The sequence below is a fragment of the Bison bison genome, unplaced genomic scaffold (genome assembly GCF_000754665.1).
Source record: "Bison bison bison isolate TAMUID 2011002044 unplaced genomic scaffold, Bison_UMD1.0 scf7180017864335, whole genome shotgun sequence".
NCBI classification, from domain to species: domain Eukaryota; kingdom Metazoa; phylum Chordata; class Mammalia; order Artiodactyla; family Bovidae; genus Bison; species Bison bison.
In genome coordinates this window covers 557,330-571,413 of record NW_011494907.1, presented here as the reverse complement: position 1 = coordinate 571,413, position 14,084 = coordinate 557,330, and the positions used below count along the sequence as shown (strand labels likewise).

General features: G+C 46.3%; 1 protein-coding gene across 1 annotated transcript in view; it reads right to left on the bottom strand.

The window, feature by feature from the left end:
• KIF16B (kinesin family member 16B) overlaps positions 1-14,084 on the bottom strand; it is a 270,569-nt gene that overhangs the window by 148,806 nt on the left and 107,679 nt on the right. Inside the window, exons 12-14 of the mRNA XM_010854070.1 lie at positions 6,174-6,293; positions 5,085-5,136; positions 3,405-3,542 (exon numbers count right to left, since the gene is read on the bottom strand). Coding sequence (XP_010852372.1) covers positions 3,405-3,542; positions 5,085-5,136; positions 6,174-6,293 — 310 coding nt within the window. The remainder of the gene's footprint in view (positions 1-3,404; positions 3,543-5,084; positions 5,137-6,173; positions 6,294-14,084) is intronic.

Below are 14,084 nucleotides of genomic sequence, written 5' to 3'. Positions count from 1 at the left end.
TAGGGAAGCCTGGCGTGCTGCAGTCCACGGGGTCACAAAGAGCTGGACACAGCTTAGCAACTGGGTAACAGCAGCAACATAACACAACAAGCATTTAGACTGTGTGATATAAGCACAAAAGTAGAAACACAAGAGTCCTGGAACAGAGTAGAGAGCCAAGAAACAGACATGACTTTTTATTTTTGGTAAACTAAGTTTCTTCATAAGGGAGGTGGTGGGAAGGTTTATGCTAATGGTATACCAATGTGGGGAAAAATTAAATTAGGTCTACACTTTATACACCAGTGAACCTCAGAAGCATGAGATATTTCAAAATGATTCCAGAGGTGCACTCATGCATTAACAAGGATACTGAAAACCAGTACAAGTTGCTCATAAAATTCTGTAACAGTCAACGCCGTCATCGTCACGAGGGCACCTCCCTCTGACCCAACTGAGGGAGACACAGCCAGCACAGAGGTCTCTGCACGACATGGAGACACATCCTCGCCTCTCATCATGACCCCTGCACCACCCCGCTGCCTGAAGCAACAGCAGCAGGACCCTCCCCTGAGGTCCTGAGGCCCTGACAGAGGACAGCCAGGTGGTCTGGCTGTGGTCCAGATCCAGTTACAGAATTCATCTGCGGGGTCATCTGTCAACTGGGTGCCCTCTAGTTAGCCCTGCTGTTCACACGCGGGCCTGTGTGTTCCCAGGCAGGGGCTGCCACTGAAGAGCCTTACACGGTGATGTTTTGTCTGCCAGCCAGTTATGGTGACTTCCTGGGCCCAGGGCAGAGACAGCTTCTCACCATGATTAACAGTGCTGCCTGGCAAGCAGTACTGCCCTTATTGCCAGGGCCATTGTCCTGGTTGCAAAAGAGCAGGGAATGCTGCTTTGGTGATGATCACCAGGCTCTCACTCGTCCTCTGTTTGGGCTGGTCAACTACTCCTGCCTTCCTGGCCAGTTCCAGGGCACCAGCTACCTTCCAACCTCAATTAGCCTTGAAACCGAAAAATACTGAGAGTGAAAAGTGATGGAGACATCAATGGTTAGATGAATGGGTGGATGATTTGGAGATGGTCCATGGGAGGGTGCTCCATCAGCGGGTTTTAGAATGTCTCCAATGGACTCTATGTACTTCCTAAGAAAGCGTGATCACTTCGTCCATGCTCCATGTACTCTGCTTCTAAGATAACTCCTTGCAACTGATTTATTGTATAACTTCACTAACACCAATAAACTACATGCTTTCCAGACCCCATCCGTACAATTCCTATATCACAGATATAGCATGTAAGCATGAAAAACTAACTATAAAAACTATGTATAATATACCAAAAAGAGCTTAAGATATCATGTTGACGTCTTTCTTCCTCTCCTTCTTGCAAAGTTCAGTACGAAAGCCATTAGACAGGGCCAGACAAAGCAAGCATCAGACTGGGAAAGGAAGGCAGTTTCGGCATGAGGTGAGGAAGCTGTGTCTGCCCCAGAAGGGCGAGGGCACCGGTGGCCCAGCATGGGGCGTCACAGCCTGAGCAAGAAGAGAAGGGTCCCAGAATGAGGAGAGGGCAGAAGTGATGGGATGCTGGTTACATAACGGGAGTCCAGTTCATCACAGTCAAAAAAGGGGCTACAAATAAGAAAAAGGAGAAAACTAGAAAGAATTCCATGGTACTGGGTTGGAATTAGAGGTATTGGTATGAACGCCTGGTTAGAAATACAGGTACTGAAATACAGCTATTTCAATGTATCAATATAAACAGATAGAGAAGTGTAGTTGTATATGCTATAACACATACATATTTTTCCTAACTCTGATGTGAGCAGCAATACTTCAATGAGCAATGAGCACATCTAGTGCCCAGATCTTGGTTTCTAAATCCCACTCTCCACTAAAAGAAAGCAGAACTGACTGATTCCAGGCAAGTGAAAGATGAGCCTGGAATACCTCATTTGTCAGAAAGTACGGAAGTAATCACAGACAATAGGGACAAACCAAAAGAACACAAAAAACAACTTGAAAGAATTCCCACTGGCCAAATCCAGGACAATTTGGGCATCAAAATAAGCAATAATTGAAAGTGACCAAACTTACCAATAAAATAGCAACACATATAACTTTACTGATTTAAATAAATGAACAAATAAATAAATAGCAATAAAAGAAAGCTCTTTCTTACAGTAAAAAGCCAACTGGTAAGTGTACAAAGAAGAAAATTACCACATGGCAGCCATCAGAATAACAACTAAATCAGACCACCTCCCTTCCTCAAAAAAACCCAACTGATTCCAAAACCAGAGGGCGCAAGTAGGACACAGAACAGAATATTTACGATTCTGAAGTGCCTGCCTGATGTCCTTATTAACTAGAAAGGGGGGAAGATTACAGTGAAGAAGCCTAGCATCCTGCTCCTTAATTAAATGATCAACATGATGAGACCCCTCAGTGATGTGACAAATAGAAATCAGGTAACAAGACGTGAGGAAAAGTGCAGCATCATTTCTCTGACGTTCCTGTCAAAAAATGGTAGTAGTCAAATCACAAGGAACCATCAGATAAATTCTACATTTATGCAGGACAGTCCACAGCATTATCTGACCTGCAGTTTTCAAAACTGCCATAGTCATAAAAGTCAAGGAAAGACCAAGGAACGTGTCCAGACTGAAGGAGACGAGAGAGACGTGGCAACCGAGTTACGGACACTATTGGGACAACAGAGTGACGGACACTGTTGGGACAAACAGAGTGACGGACACTGTTGGGACAAACAGAGTGACGGACACTGTTGGGACAACAGAGTAATGGACACTGTTGGGACAAACAGCCAAGCTCAAAGGGTGTCTGAAGTCAGGCGGTGGGGACGCGCCTGTTACTTCCTCGGTTTGGACGGCTGCCTTGGAATTATGTACAAGACCACCACTGCTTGAAGGAAACACACCAAAGTACTCAGGGACCCTGAGCAATTAACTCTCAAATGTCCTGAAAAAGTCCCTGCAAACTTTCTATAATACAGAAATTACTTCAAAAAAAAAAGATTTTATACAAGATCCTGTATGTTATAGTTACAATTGGTCATAAAAAGAATATAAATAAGGTAATAAAATTATTAAAAGAAGCCATCGTGTTAAGGACTTGCACCTGAAGGGCATTTTTTTTAACTTAATAAATTCCTTTAAAGTCATTAGTTTCATTGCAGCAGTAACTTTTAAGCCACAACACAGAAGTTTAACTCAACAATACGATGGGCATTTTATAAAGAAATACTCTAGCAAAACAGAGAAGAGTCTGATGAAGCCAACAGTCTCCATCCTTTTTATACCTGAACAGTAATTAGTCCTAGGATGCACACGTTCCCCCTTACCTAGCCAACTTGTTTTTAAGAAAACACATGTACAAAGATTGAGAACCAAAAGCCAATACCTTGATTGAGGTGTGTGGCCTCCATAATCTGAACGCCGTTCACAGAGCACTGGGACCCACTCAGGGGGATCAGAGTCACCGTCCCCCCAACATTCTCAAAGATGCAGTGCTCACTCTCCAAGTCGAGGCCGTGAAGAACTGAGATGGGCAAACAAAGAAAGAAAATATGTGCATTGGTACCTGGTGCAATGATTCCCAACCTTCCTTTATTTTCTTAGTTTGAACTGTGAGGGGAACACTTATATTTAGTGAGAAAACTGAACTCAGGAGTTCACAGCATCAACTGATAGAACAAGCTCTTGCATGTCACTCAGTGGGTCTGGATCTCACCTGAAACAAAGGATTTCACCTTCAGGGAAAAAACAGCTGAGTAACGTGACTTAGCTGATTACCACTGACACGCTTTGCTTGAGTCTGAATAACTTCCTCCCCCAGTACCCGAAGGTCCCAGTAAAATGGAAGGGACAGATGGCCCCATAGTTCAAAGACTTACTGTGACCTCCACTCTTACTGACACTGCATTCCAGGAGCACAGACCAAAGATGAAAGGTGAACGTGGGAGGGCATGAATCTTGGGAGGCCCAAGAAGTCTCCAGAAATCCTGAGGTGAACTTGACCTCCACAGACCTCTCAGAGCGTGTGGCTGCCAAGGGCTACCTACTCCCACCCAACCACCCTCCTGGTGACACGTGGCCAGGCACAGACACAAACCCCGGTCACACAAACCTACACAATTTTAGGCGCAGTTCCTGGCCAGCTGCTCAGAAGCACAAACCAAACAGCTTCCACTATGCTCCACAGACCTGCACTGTGAACAGAACTTTTCTGTTCACAGAAAACACGTGTGCTGGGCACTCAGCATCACGTACAGCAAACCCTAAGGTCAACACGTAACTTGTCAACACATAACTTAACGGTGAGAAGAAGAGGCCTGATGCCTAGTTTCACCCAGAGACTTCCAGGAATTGGTTCCCAGCTCTCCCAAGTTCACGATAAACAGTAAATACGTGTAGACTTGATTAATAGCTTACACTGGGCAAGAAAGCAAGTTCACTGCCAGCATTTCTAAAAGCCAGCTGAAAAGATACAATTCTTCCCCTGCCAATCCCCACCTTGCCCCCTCCACCACACAGACACACAGTCCACCATCACCACATGCACGCTCTACTTTACTCTATAAAGCCTGGCAAGACCTCACTGGGCTCAGGGGTTAAAGCACCGGTTAGCCGGGTACCTCACAGAGACTGTGGGAAAAGCCAGGAAGTGCTGCTCTGTGTGTGTGAACGCTGGGCATGTGTGTACCCTGCTTTCTGTCCTTGCCTGTGTGCGAAGAATTTCCCGTTAAAGGATCTTGTATCTTTTATCTGTACCTGTTAGGATATCTCCACTGCGACAAGAGCCGAGTGGTGTAAAGAAAGCCCACTTGAAAGATGCGGCTGAGGACAGAAAGCCTGTGGGGCATGGGGAGAGGATTCGCAGCTCCATTCTATTCACTAAACTAAGTGTTCGGTGTTGGTCATTTGAGCTGAGTTCAAAATTATGGAAATACACATTCTGATCAATGCTGCATTTGAAATGTTTTCTTTTTTATAATTACTTCAAAGTCAGTCATTCAAAAGCAAGTTCATTAAATGATTTCTTAAAAACCACTGGGGAGAGGAAGCTGATAAAGATTCTCACCGATATCTTGTTCTGTTGAAGCATCTTCTCTGCCGACATGTGTCTGACCTTCCTAGGGAGAAAAGCCAAGCAAAATTTATTAGTAAGAACATGAAGAACGGTCTCTTCTCCATCTTTCATGGAAGCCCCAGAAACCTGCTGACAGGTGGGCAAGTTCTGGCCCAGGCAGAGTCCCCTGAGGCTCTGTAGCCACAGCACGTGGTATCTGGAAAAGGACACAGGACTCCTGAGGCTCAGGGCTCGGCAAGGCTGGCCTCCTGTTTCAGCACCAGTAACCTGCCCATGACTGCAATCCCATGGCTGTTCCCAATCGTTTCTAACAAGTCTCTCCTCCAGCAGCCAGGGGTTTCTTTGTGTCTAAACATACGGTTTAGGCGAGCCCACAAAACACAGTATGATACTCTTCCCATTGTAAGTCATGGATCAGAGAAAAGATACTGAAGTCAAGGTTACAGAGCCCACCGCTGATGCAGATAAGGAAATTCTTATCTCATGAAAGGGCTACTCTGGGAGCAGGCCCAATCACGTAGGTGGGACCTGGTGGTTCAAGAATCTGCCTGCAACAGAGGGGGCCCTGGTTTGACCCCTGGGTCAGGAAGATCCACTGGAGAAGGAAATGGCAACCCACTCCAGTATTCTTGCCTGAAAAATCCCATGGACAGAGGAGCCCGGTGGGCTACAGTCCAAGGGGTCATAAAGAGTCGGACATGACTGAGCGACTTTCAGACAAAACTTCATAATTAACCTGAGGGACCGGAAAACTGTACATACAAGCAATCGCAGTTTCGGTGCTGGTAGCTTTTCTTCCTAAGTCTGTCTTTTTGTTCCTTATCTCCCTCTTACTGGTTCTACAAATTAGAAGGCAAAGGGAATGGATCTTCATTTAGTTTTAGGATGACATAAAACAGGAATTTCTAATGCCAGAGAATCCCAATGAACTGCTGAAAATCCCCAAAGAGCTCAAGGATTTGTTGCACATTCTTTACCGTCACAGCGTGTTCATGGACATGGAGTATTACACTAAAGCTTGCCAGTGTCTGAGAAAAAGCTGAAACCAAACTGAGGACGTTCCAGGTAAGCAGTTCCTACCTTCAAGTGATACAGGATCATGCCAGTGCTCAGAAGGTCGTCATAGATGCCGATCAGATGGGGCAGCTCGGAGTCCAAAACAACCCCAATCCCTTCCTTCCTTAGGGCCAGAGTCTGTTCCTGGAATTAGGAGGGAAAGACAAGGAACAGGTTACTTTGGGAAAAGAGAACTTCCTGTTAGGTGCTTGTTAGACTTAACACAGGTTTCTCCACTGGGTCAGAAAAGAATCCGCCTGCAGTATAAGAGCCGAAGGAGACAGGGGTTCGACCCTGGGTGGGGATGATCCCCTAGAGAAAGCAACGGCAACCCATTCCAGTATCCTTTTTTTAGCCCACTCTGGTATTCTTGCCTAGGAAATCCCGTGGACAGAGGAGCCCGGCAGGCTACAGTCCACAGGGTCGCAAAGAGTCAGACCGACTGAGCACAAGCATGAGCACGGAAGTGTTAAAAATGAGCGATGCTTTTATCGCTCACGAAAAAAACTGCAAGAAAAAAGGATCATAAACTTCGTGCTGAAATCCTGGCATATGGTGGGCAAAGCGAGCTTGGAACAAATAAAAAGCTCAATATAAAATGAATTACATTTATTGCCAGATAAAGATTCATATACATATGTTATAAATGCACATACACACACTCACACGAAGCTAAGCTCAAATCTTGCCTTCCTGAGGAAGGGGTCTGGGACCAGTTGACTACAAGGTAATCTTTCCCCCCCTCTTCAGAACCTTTACTTCACTTAATTTCTAGATGTCTCCTGATTCGTTGGTTCTTCTTGCCGGTGACTAGGGTCCATCTCTGCGTGCCTATGACAGCAACCCCTTCCTGTGCATTATCTACCACGGACCAGAGGCAGCTAACCCTCGGTGTCTGCACCACCTTCTACCCACTGACCACCCCCACCCGCAGGGCTCCCACCAAGCACCGCCACCACCTCCCTTGGCCCTGCATTGCCCTCCAGCTACCACCAACTTCTCTGTGCCCCTTCAGAGGAAACCACCTCCAAAGACTTCCCTACTTGTGGTCCTCCACTTCCTCCCTCTGGCACTCTCCAGTTTCATGGAGTCTTTGATCCCAGGGACTCGACAGTCTCCTGAATTTACTAGCAATCTACACAGTCATCCCTGTATATCCTAGAGGGGGTTGGTTCCAGGACCTCCTCATATACCAAGATCCAAGGATGCTCATGTCCCTTATATAAAAACACATGATTTGCATATATTCTACACACATCCTCCCTTGTACTTTTAAGTCATCTTTAGACTATTTATAACACCTAATACAATGTAAATGCTACGCAAGTCATTGCAAACATAGTGAAAACGCTATGCACATATTTGCTGGAGCAAGGCAAGTTCAAGTTTTATCTTGGGGAACTATCTGAAGTTTTTTCCCCCAAAACATTTTCCATCAGTGGTAGGCTGAATCCATGGATGCAGAATCTACAGACACAGAGAGCTCAACTGCATGCTAACGATGCTCAAATCTCAAATTAAGGGAAAGGAAGGAAGACCTCTCCCTTAAAACTCCACCCTCGTGTACAAACCCCCCTGCCTCGATATACCTTTGGCAACGCCAAGCAGGCAGCTCAAACTTAACACCTCGAAAGCTCAATCCTTGATTCCCACTGCCTGCCACACCTGCACACCAGCCCTTCTCGGTAAATGCCAATCTTCTTTACAGGTGCTTGGACCAAAAACTAGGCTGTCCTACTGTTTACAACAGCCAAGACGTGGAAGCAACTGAATGTCCATTGACAGGGGAATGGATTATGGAGATGTGATACATATATCATGGACTATTCATCAGTCATTAAGAAGAATGAAATCGTGCCATTTGCAGCAACATGGATGGATCTGCTGCTGCTGCTGCTAAGTCACTTCAGTCGTGTCTGACCCTGTGTGACCCCATAGACAGCAGCCCACCAGGCTCCCCTGTCCCTGGGATTCTCCAGGCAATGGATTGGGTTGCCATTTCCTTCTCCAATGGATGGATCTAGAAAATATTATATTAAGTAAAGTGAGCCAGACCGAGAAGGAGCAATATCATATGACATCCCTTATATGCAGAATCTAAAAAGAGAAGATACAAATGAACTTATTTATGAAACAAAGATTCACAGACTTAGAGAACAAGCTTACGGTTGCCAGGGAGAAGGATAGGGAGAAGGGACAGTTAGGGAGTAACTAACTGCACGTACACTACACACTGCTGTATTTGAAATGGATAACCAATAAGGACCTGCTGCATAGCACATGGGACACTGCTCAGTGCTTTGTGGCAGCCTGGATGGGAGGGGAGTTTGAGGGATACGTGTGGATGTATGGCTGAGTCCCTCTGTTGTTCACGTGAAACTAACACAACATTGTTAATCAGCTATACTCCAATACAAAACAAAAAGTTAAAAAAAAAAAAAGTTGTCCTTTGCACATGTCTTTCTCTAAACCCTTCAACACTCATTACTGACTCTAGCTTCAAAATATGCACCCAATCTAACAACAAACCACAGCACCACACTGCTCCCTGGCCCCAAGCACCAGCACCTCCAGCAAGATGGCCACAGTAATCCTGGCTGCTCCAGCCCGTGCCCAAGCCAGGGGCCACGCTCTCCTCTGCAGCCAGAGGGATGTCAGGGCTGGCCCCTCCTCTGCAAGGGTCAATTGTGTGGCCTCCTTTGCTCTGTCACAGCCAAAATCTTTGCAAGGTTCTACAGAGCTGTGTGTGCCCTCACCGCTCCCTGACCTCCTGCCACTCGCCCCCAGCACCCTCCTCTCTGCAAACCCCAGCTTCTTGCTGCTCTCCAAACCTGCTCCCACCTCAGGGGTTCCTAAGGGGGTTCCCTTCTGCTTTTGTGGCCACTGTTTCCTCTGTTCTTGTCTATTCTTCCCCTTCCCCGACTAGGTTCCCCGACCCCGGCAGCCTGACATTTTGAACCAGATGGTTCTCCGCATGCAGGGCCGCTCTGTTCACTGCAGGATCCTTAGGCTTGTCCCTGGCCTCTGCCCTCCATATGCCAGTGAGACGCATCCCTCCCCCAAGGCTGAGATGTCCCCAGACACCGAGAAATGTTCCCTGGGGAATGAAATCTGCCTCAGGAGAGAAGGCCTGCCTTCAATGCACACAAAACGTGGCCCTCACTTCCACAGGGCTCTGCCCCAAAGCCTCCTTCCCCACCACCCCATACAAGACCGCAGTCACCAATGTCTCTTACCCTGAGTTGTTTCTCTCTTAGCAGTTACCACTCTCTGCACGTTATAGAAGAGCTTATCCCTTGTCTCCCGACTAGAATATAACCCAAAGCCTAATTTCACATCCGATACAGAGATGCTGCTCAATGAGGATCTGTCAAATGAGTGAGTGAGTGGGCAGACACTCAGAGTTCAGAGAAATGCAGGCAGGAAGGTCTTGGGGATGAGACTGGGAGGCCCATCTACCCTGAGATAGCAGACTGGAAACCCAGCCTTATGGGCACAGGTGGAAAGCAGACAAACTCCAGCAGAGTGAAAGTGGAAATACCAGCCTGAAGGCTGGGCTGGGCTGATGAGGCTGCGCCCATCCCAGAGCGCAACATCAGGCTCAGTGACCACAGGCCAACGGGAGCCGTGGAGGAGGCAGTACCGTGCTGCTGTTGGGGGCTCTGGGGCAGGGGTGCTCTGAGTGAACACCTTCCTCACCCCCTCGTGCAGCCAGACATGCTGAGCACACTCCAGTTCTGGACTCCAAAGCCCAGCACAGCCAGAAACAGAGCCGGCACTCCTCACATCCCTGGATCGAATAAATGCATCCTGTGTTGTTTAAATATTACATCAGAGCCTCCACCACAGGCGTGCGGAGCTGGAGTCAGGCCAGAGGGTGACGGAGCAAAGTGGAAATAAAAGATGGTTTAAAAAAAAAAAAACATAAAAATCACCACTTGAGAGAAAGCAATTTAATTTAACAACCATTAAACAGATACGCAGAGGAAATGACCAATGCATAACTTAGATTCAAGAAAAGGAAATGAAGCGTATCATTGTTCTTCAATTACTCCTCTTATCAGCCGGCTCCCTCACCAGGCCCAGAGTATCAGGCTGAGAGGCTGGGGGCTTCATCTTCCCAAATTCGCCACACCAAGACCCTTGCAAATCCTGACTGAAATGAATCCTCAACATACCGACCCCAACTCCTGCTTCTCCGGCAGAATTCACGCTTTTCCTCTTGCCCATAAAGTGGAAAGTCTGTGATTTTTTTTTTAAAGATATATATTACAGCGGAGAATTTAATCATACAGCTTCATTTCATAAAACAAAGTCCTCCCTGGAAGGCCTGGTAGCTGTGAACTGTGATGACGCTGCACACAGCGCAGGTGGCTCCCAGCCATGGACTGTGCCTGGCCGCCAGGTCCATGTGAAAAGGAGAGGAGAGGCTGTTCTCAAAGGTCCAGAGACAGAGTGTTACCCTTCCCCATCAAAGTACACAATAACCTGAAAAGGAGAGCAGGGTGGGAGGGGGGAGTGTATTCTAAACTCTCAACAGCTTCCACTCACTTTAACTAGAGAGACGGCTTGGAATATATCCCAGCTTAGTTTAACATTCTTTTTTGTTTAACCCACTGAAAAACACTTTTTTTTCCTTCCTTAAAGTCTATACATAGACTTTAAAAATCATTTGGAATTTATAACTTCAGAGCCGTTAGGTCAAAAGCATTACTTGTCTCATCCCCAGAAAGTGTGCGCGCACACACACACACACACATGCACACTCTCTCTCTCTCTCACACACACACATTTTCTTCCACACACAGAAGGGGTAAAACCTGAATTAACAGAAAGTTTCTGAGGATCGGGGGTGGGGGCAGATGAATTTATGATTAATGCTGCCCTAAAGCTCTATGACATTCAAGCTGCAGTCACTATATGATATTATAAAAGTGTCACCTCATAAAGCTAAAAACGAGGGTTTAAATCATTGCTCGAGTGAAAAAGTAATTTCAGACAAAAATATCTATCACGTATAAAATATTTATTGAGTGGCATCTACTGTTATACATAATTGATGAAACACCTCTTTGATAAGATGGAATATTTAACAGAGCAGAGCTGGCAATCCCTTTCCCAACGCCAAGCAGACGGGGTCCCAAAGAGAGAATGTGGTCAAAGACGTGTGGCTGCACGTATTCTGTATTGAAACAAAGCTTCTGGCAACCAGTGTTTGAATAAAAAGGAAACTATAGCCTGACAAAAAGTATAATAAGATAGAGTCCACTTAAACATGACGTTCATCACATTTCCAAAAATATGTTCAAAATGATTTTCTTCAACCCTGACTCTAACACCGGTGTTCAGGGACTTCCCTGGCAGTCCAGTGGTTAATGAGCCACACTTCCAAGGCAGGGGGCCTGGGTTTGATCCCTGGTCAGGGAACGAAGATCCCACATGCCTTGCGTCCAGAAAACCAAAACAGAAAACAAAAGCAATATTGTAACAAATTCATAAAGACTTTTAAAACGGCCCATATCCAAAATAAAAATTTTTTTTTTAATCTTTAAATAAACAAAAATAAAGCCCTGCCCCCAGCAGTGCCTCCTCTGGCGTGACCAGGGGTTCAGGTGAGGAGCAGGCAGGGCTGCTGGGGTTACAGGGAGAAGCCACAGGGCCTGGCTCACTGGAATGTCCCATGTGACTCCATACCCCTTCGTTAGACTCAGCAGGAATTCTCCCTGTTTTTTATCACAACCACATCCTTAATATCTAGCCCAGAGTCTGCCAAAACACAACAGCCTTCCCGAAAAAGTAGGTGAAAATCAAGACAAAAACTTGTCAATAAGAAAGCCTGTTTCTCCTTCTCGAGAAGCCTTCCTGAGAGCTAGGTCTTGCCTGGGAAATACTGGGAAAACTCTGGCAATGTGTCTGCTCCACCTGAACTCAGAATTCCAGAGGGACAGAAACTGTTTCCGCACACCGAGTAGGTTGGGGGAGCAGGGCTCACCAGGTACCAGCAGTCACTCAGGACACTGCTGATTATTTGGCGCTGTAAGTAGGTGGTGGTTTTACATGTTTTTTGCTGTTGTTGTTGCTAGCCAAGAATTAAAAGTCAGGCCTTTTTCTGGTAGAAATTCAGTTTATGAAGAATCATGCGTTTCGCTAACTAGGAGACTTGTGTGGAACTGCCTCACAGCAGACCGCGCACTTAACTTCTGCAAACCTGACTAGAGCAGCAGAATAGAAGGGGGCACCATGATGGGGGCTTAGAGAACCTGGCCAGCTTCCATGTGAGGAGGAGGGAGGGAGTCAGGCAGATGGGAAGACTCTTATTAAGAAAATTATCCTCTAGCATAGATGCTTTTAATTAAAAAAAAAACAAACCTGTATGTGATTTCATTTGAATTTAACGGAAAGCAACTGAAGTATTTGTTGAATTTAACCAGCTGTGCCTGAAACCATGTAGGTTTGTGTGACTGGTGTTTGTGTCCACTCCTGGCCACATCACACATAAACAGGTCAGGGTGGTCAGGAGTTGTAGTCAGGTTTGCAGAAGTTAAGTGCACTCTCTGCTGTGAGGCCACTCCACAAAATCCAGGAAGCCACTGAGAACTCTGAAACAGGGACTGGCTGACACACAGAAGACAAACCTGGCAAGGACGTGCGGGATGACTAGGAATAGAGAGAAAAGGGAGGTGAAATTAGGAAGGAAGGAATAGCCTCATAGACTCTATGTGACAATTTGACTGACTAACCTTAAGACTCTTCTCAATTGTTTTACATACTTCTCTTAATGAAAAATAAGGAAACTGGAGAGTTTGCAAGAGTTGCAAAAACCTGATAAATATCCAGAAAAGATTTTTATTGCTAGGGGAAAAGAAGTCCTGACACTCCCCAGTAATACTTTTCAGACAGCTCATCAAGTAGATATTGCTGACTTATTAAAAAAATAGCTCACCAATTTGACTAGCAAATGTCAAGTAATTTGCATGTTTCTTTTACAATATACAAATGGTAAACAGTCATAGTCAACACAAACCAATTAGTTCTGAAATCCTTAAAGTATACACACTGGCATTCACCCAGAAGCTTCAATTTCTTGTATATCCTTGTGCACAAAGAAAGAATCCTGTCCATGTAACTGAGGAAGGAAATAGCTGCCAAGATAGCCAGAGTGGATGAAGCTTGTACTTGTCAACTGCCTGCAACACCATCCCACCTTCCTCCACCCTTTGTTCATGTAACCTGACCCGGCAGGGATAAAAAGGAGTCAAGATCTCCACTTTCCTCCAAGAAATAACTTTTTATTCTGTGTTCCCAGAGAGCACAATGAGGTGAAGAAAAACAACCTTTGCTGCCTAGAGGCACATCCACGTCCCTGCAAGGCTGCCTGGTAATTAGTAACCTCCGTGTGAGAGCTCTACTGATGCTCTTGGAATCATAAGATTTTAATTACAAACACAGGGAAGGGAAAGAACAGCCAGTGAGAATCCAGGACTGACCGGAAATCCACCTGTACTGAAAGCGTCTGGCAGGTACCGCAGACCCAGAGAGGCCAGGGAGGACCGGAAACCACCCCTGTCCGAATGAGGATGAAGGAAAGAGATGGTTCTGGTGAGAAGAAAGACTTAGCAATCCACAGGCTGAAGAAAGAAAGAAAGGATCAAGTGGTGCGACCTCGACGTCACCCTGACCCTCTCTGTGCCTCTAAGCCCCCTGCGAACCCTCAGCAGGTCCACCAGCTCTACCCACACGGCGGCTGGAGTCGTCTGGGGCCTTCGGTCTCCACGGCCGCTGCCACCACCACCTCCTGCGTGGTCTCTGACAGCCCCAGGGGTCCCCCTGCTTCGTCTCTTGCCAGCCTGCACTCCGTCCTCCACACGACGGCCACGGTCTTCTTCCCAGAATGCCGAGAGATCGCACCCAGAGCCCTTCGACGGTTTCTCGTGC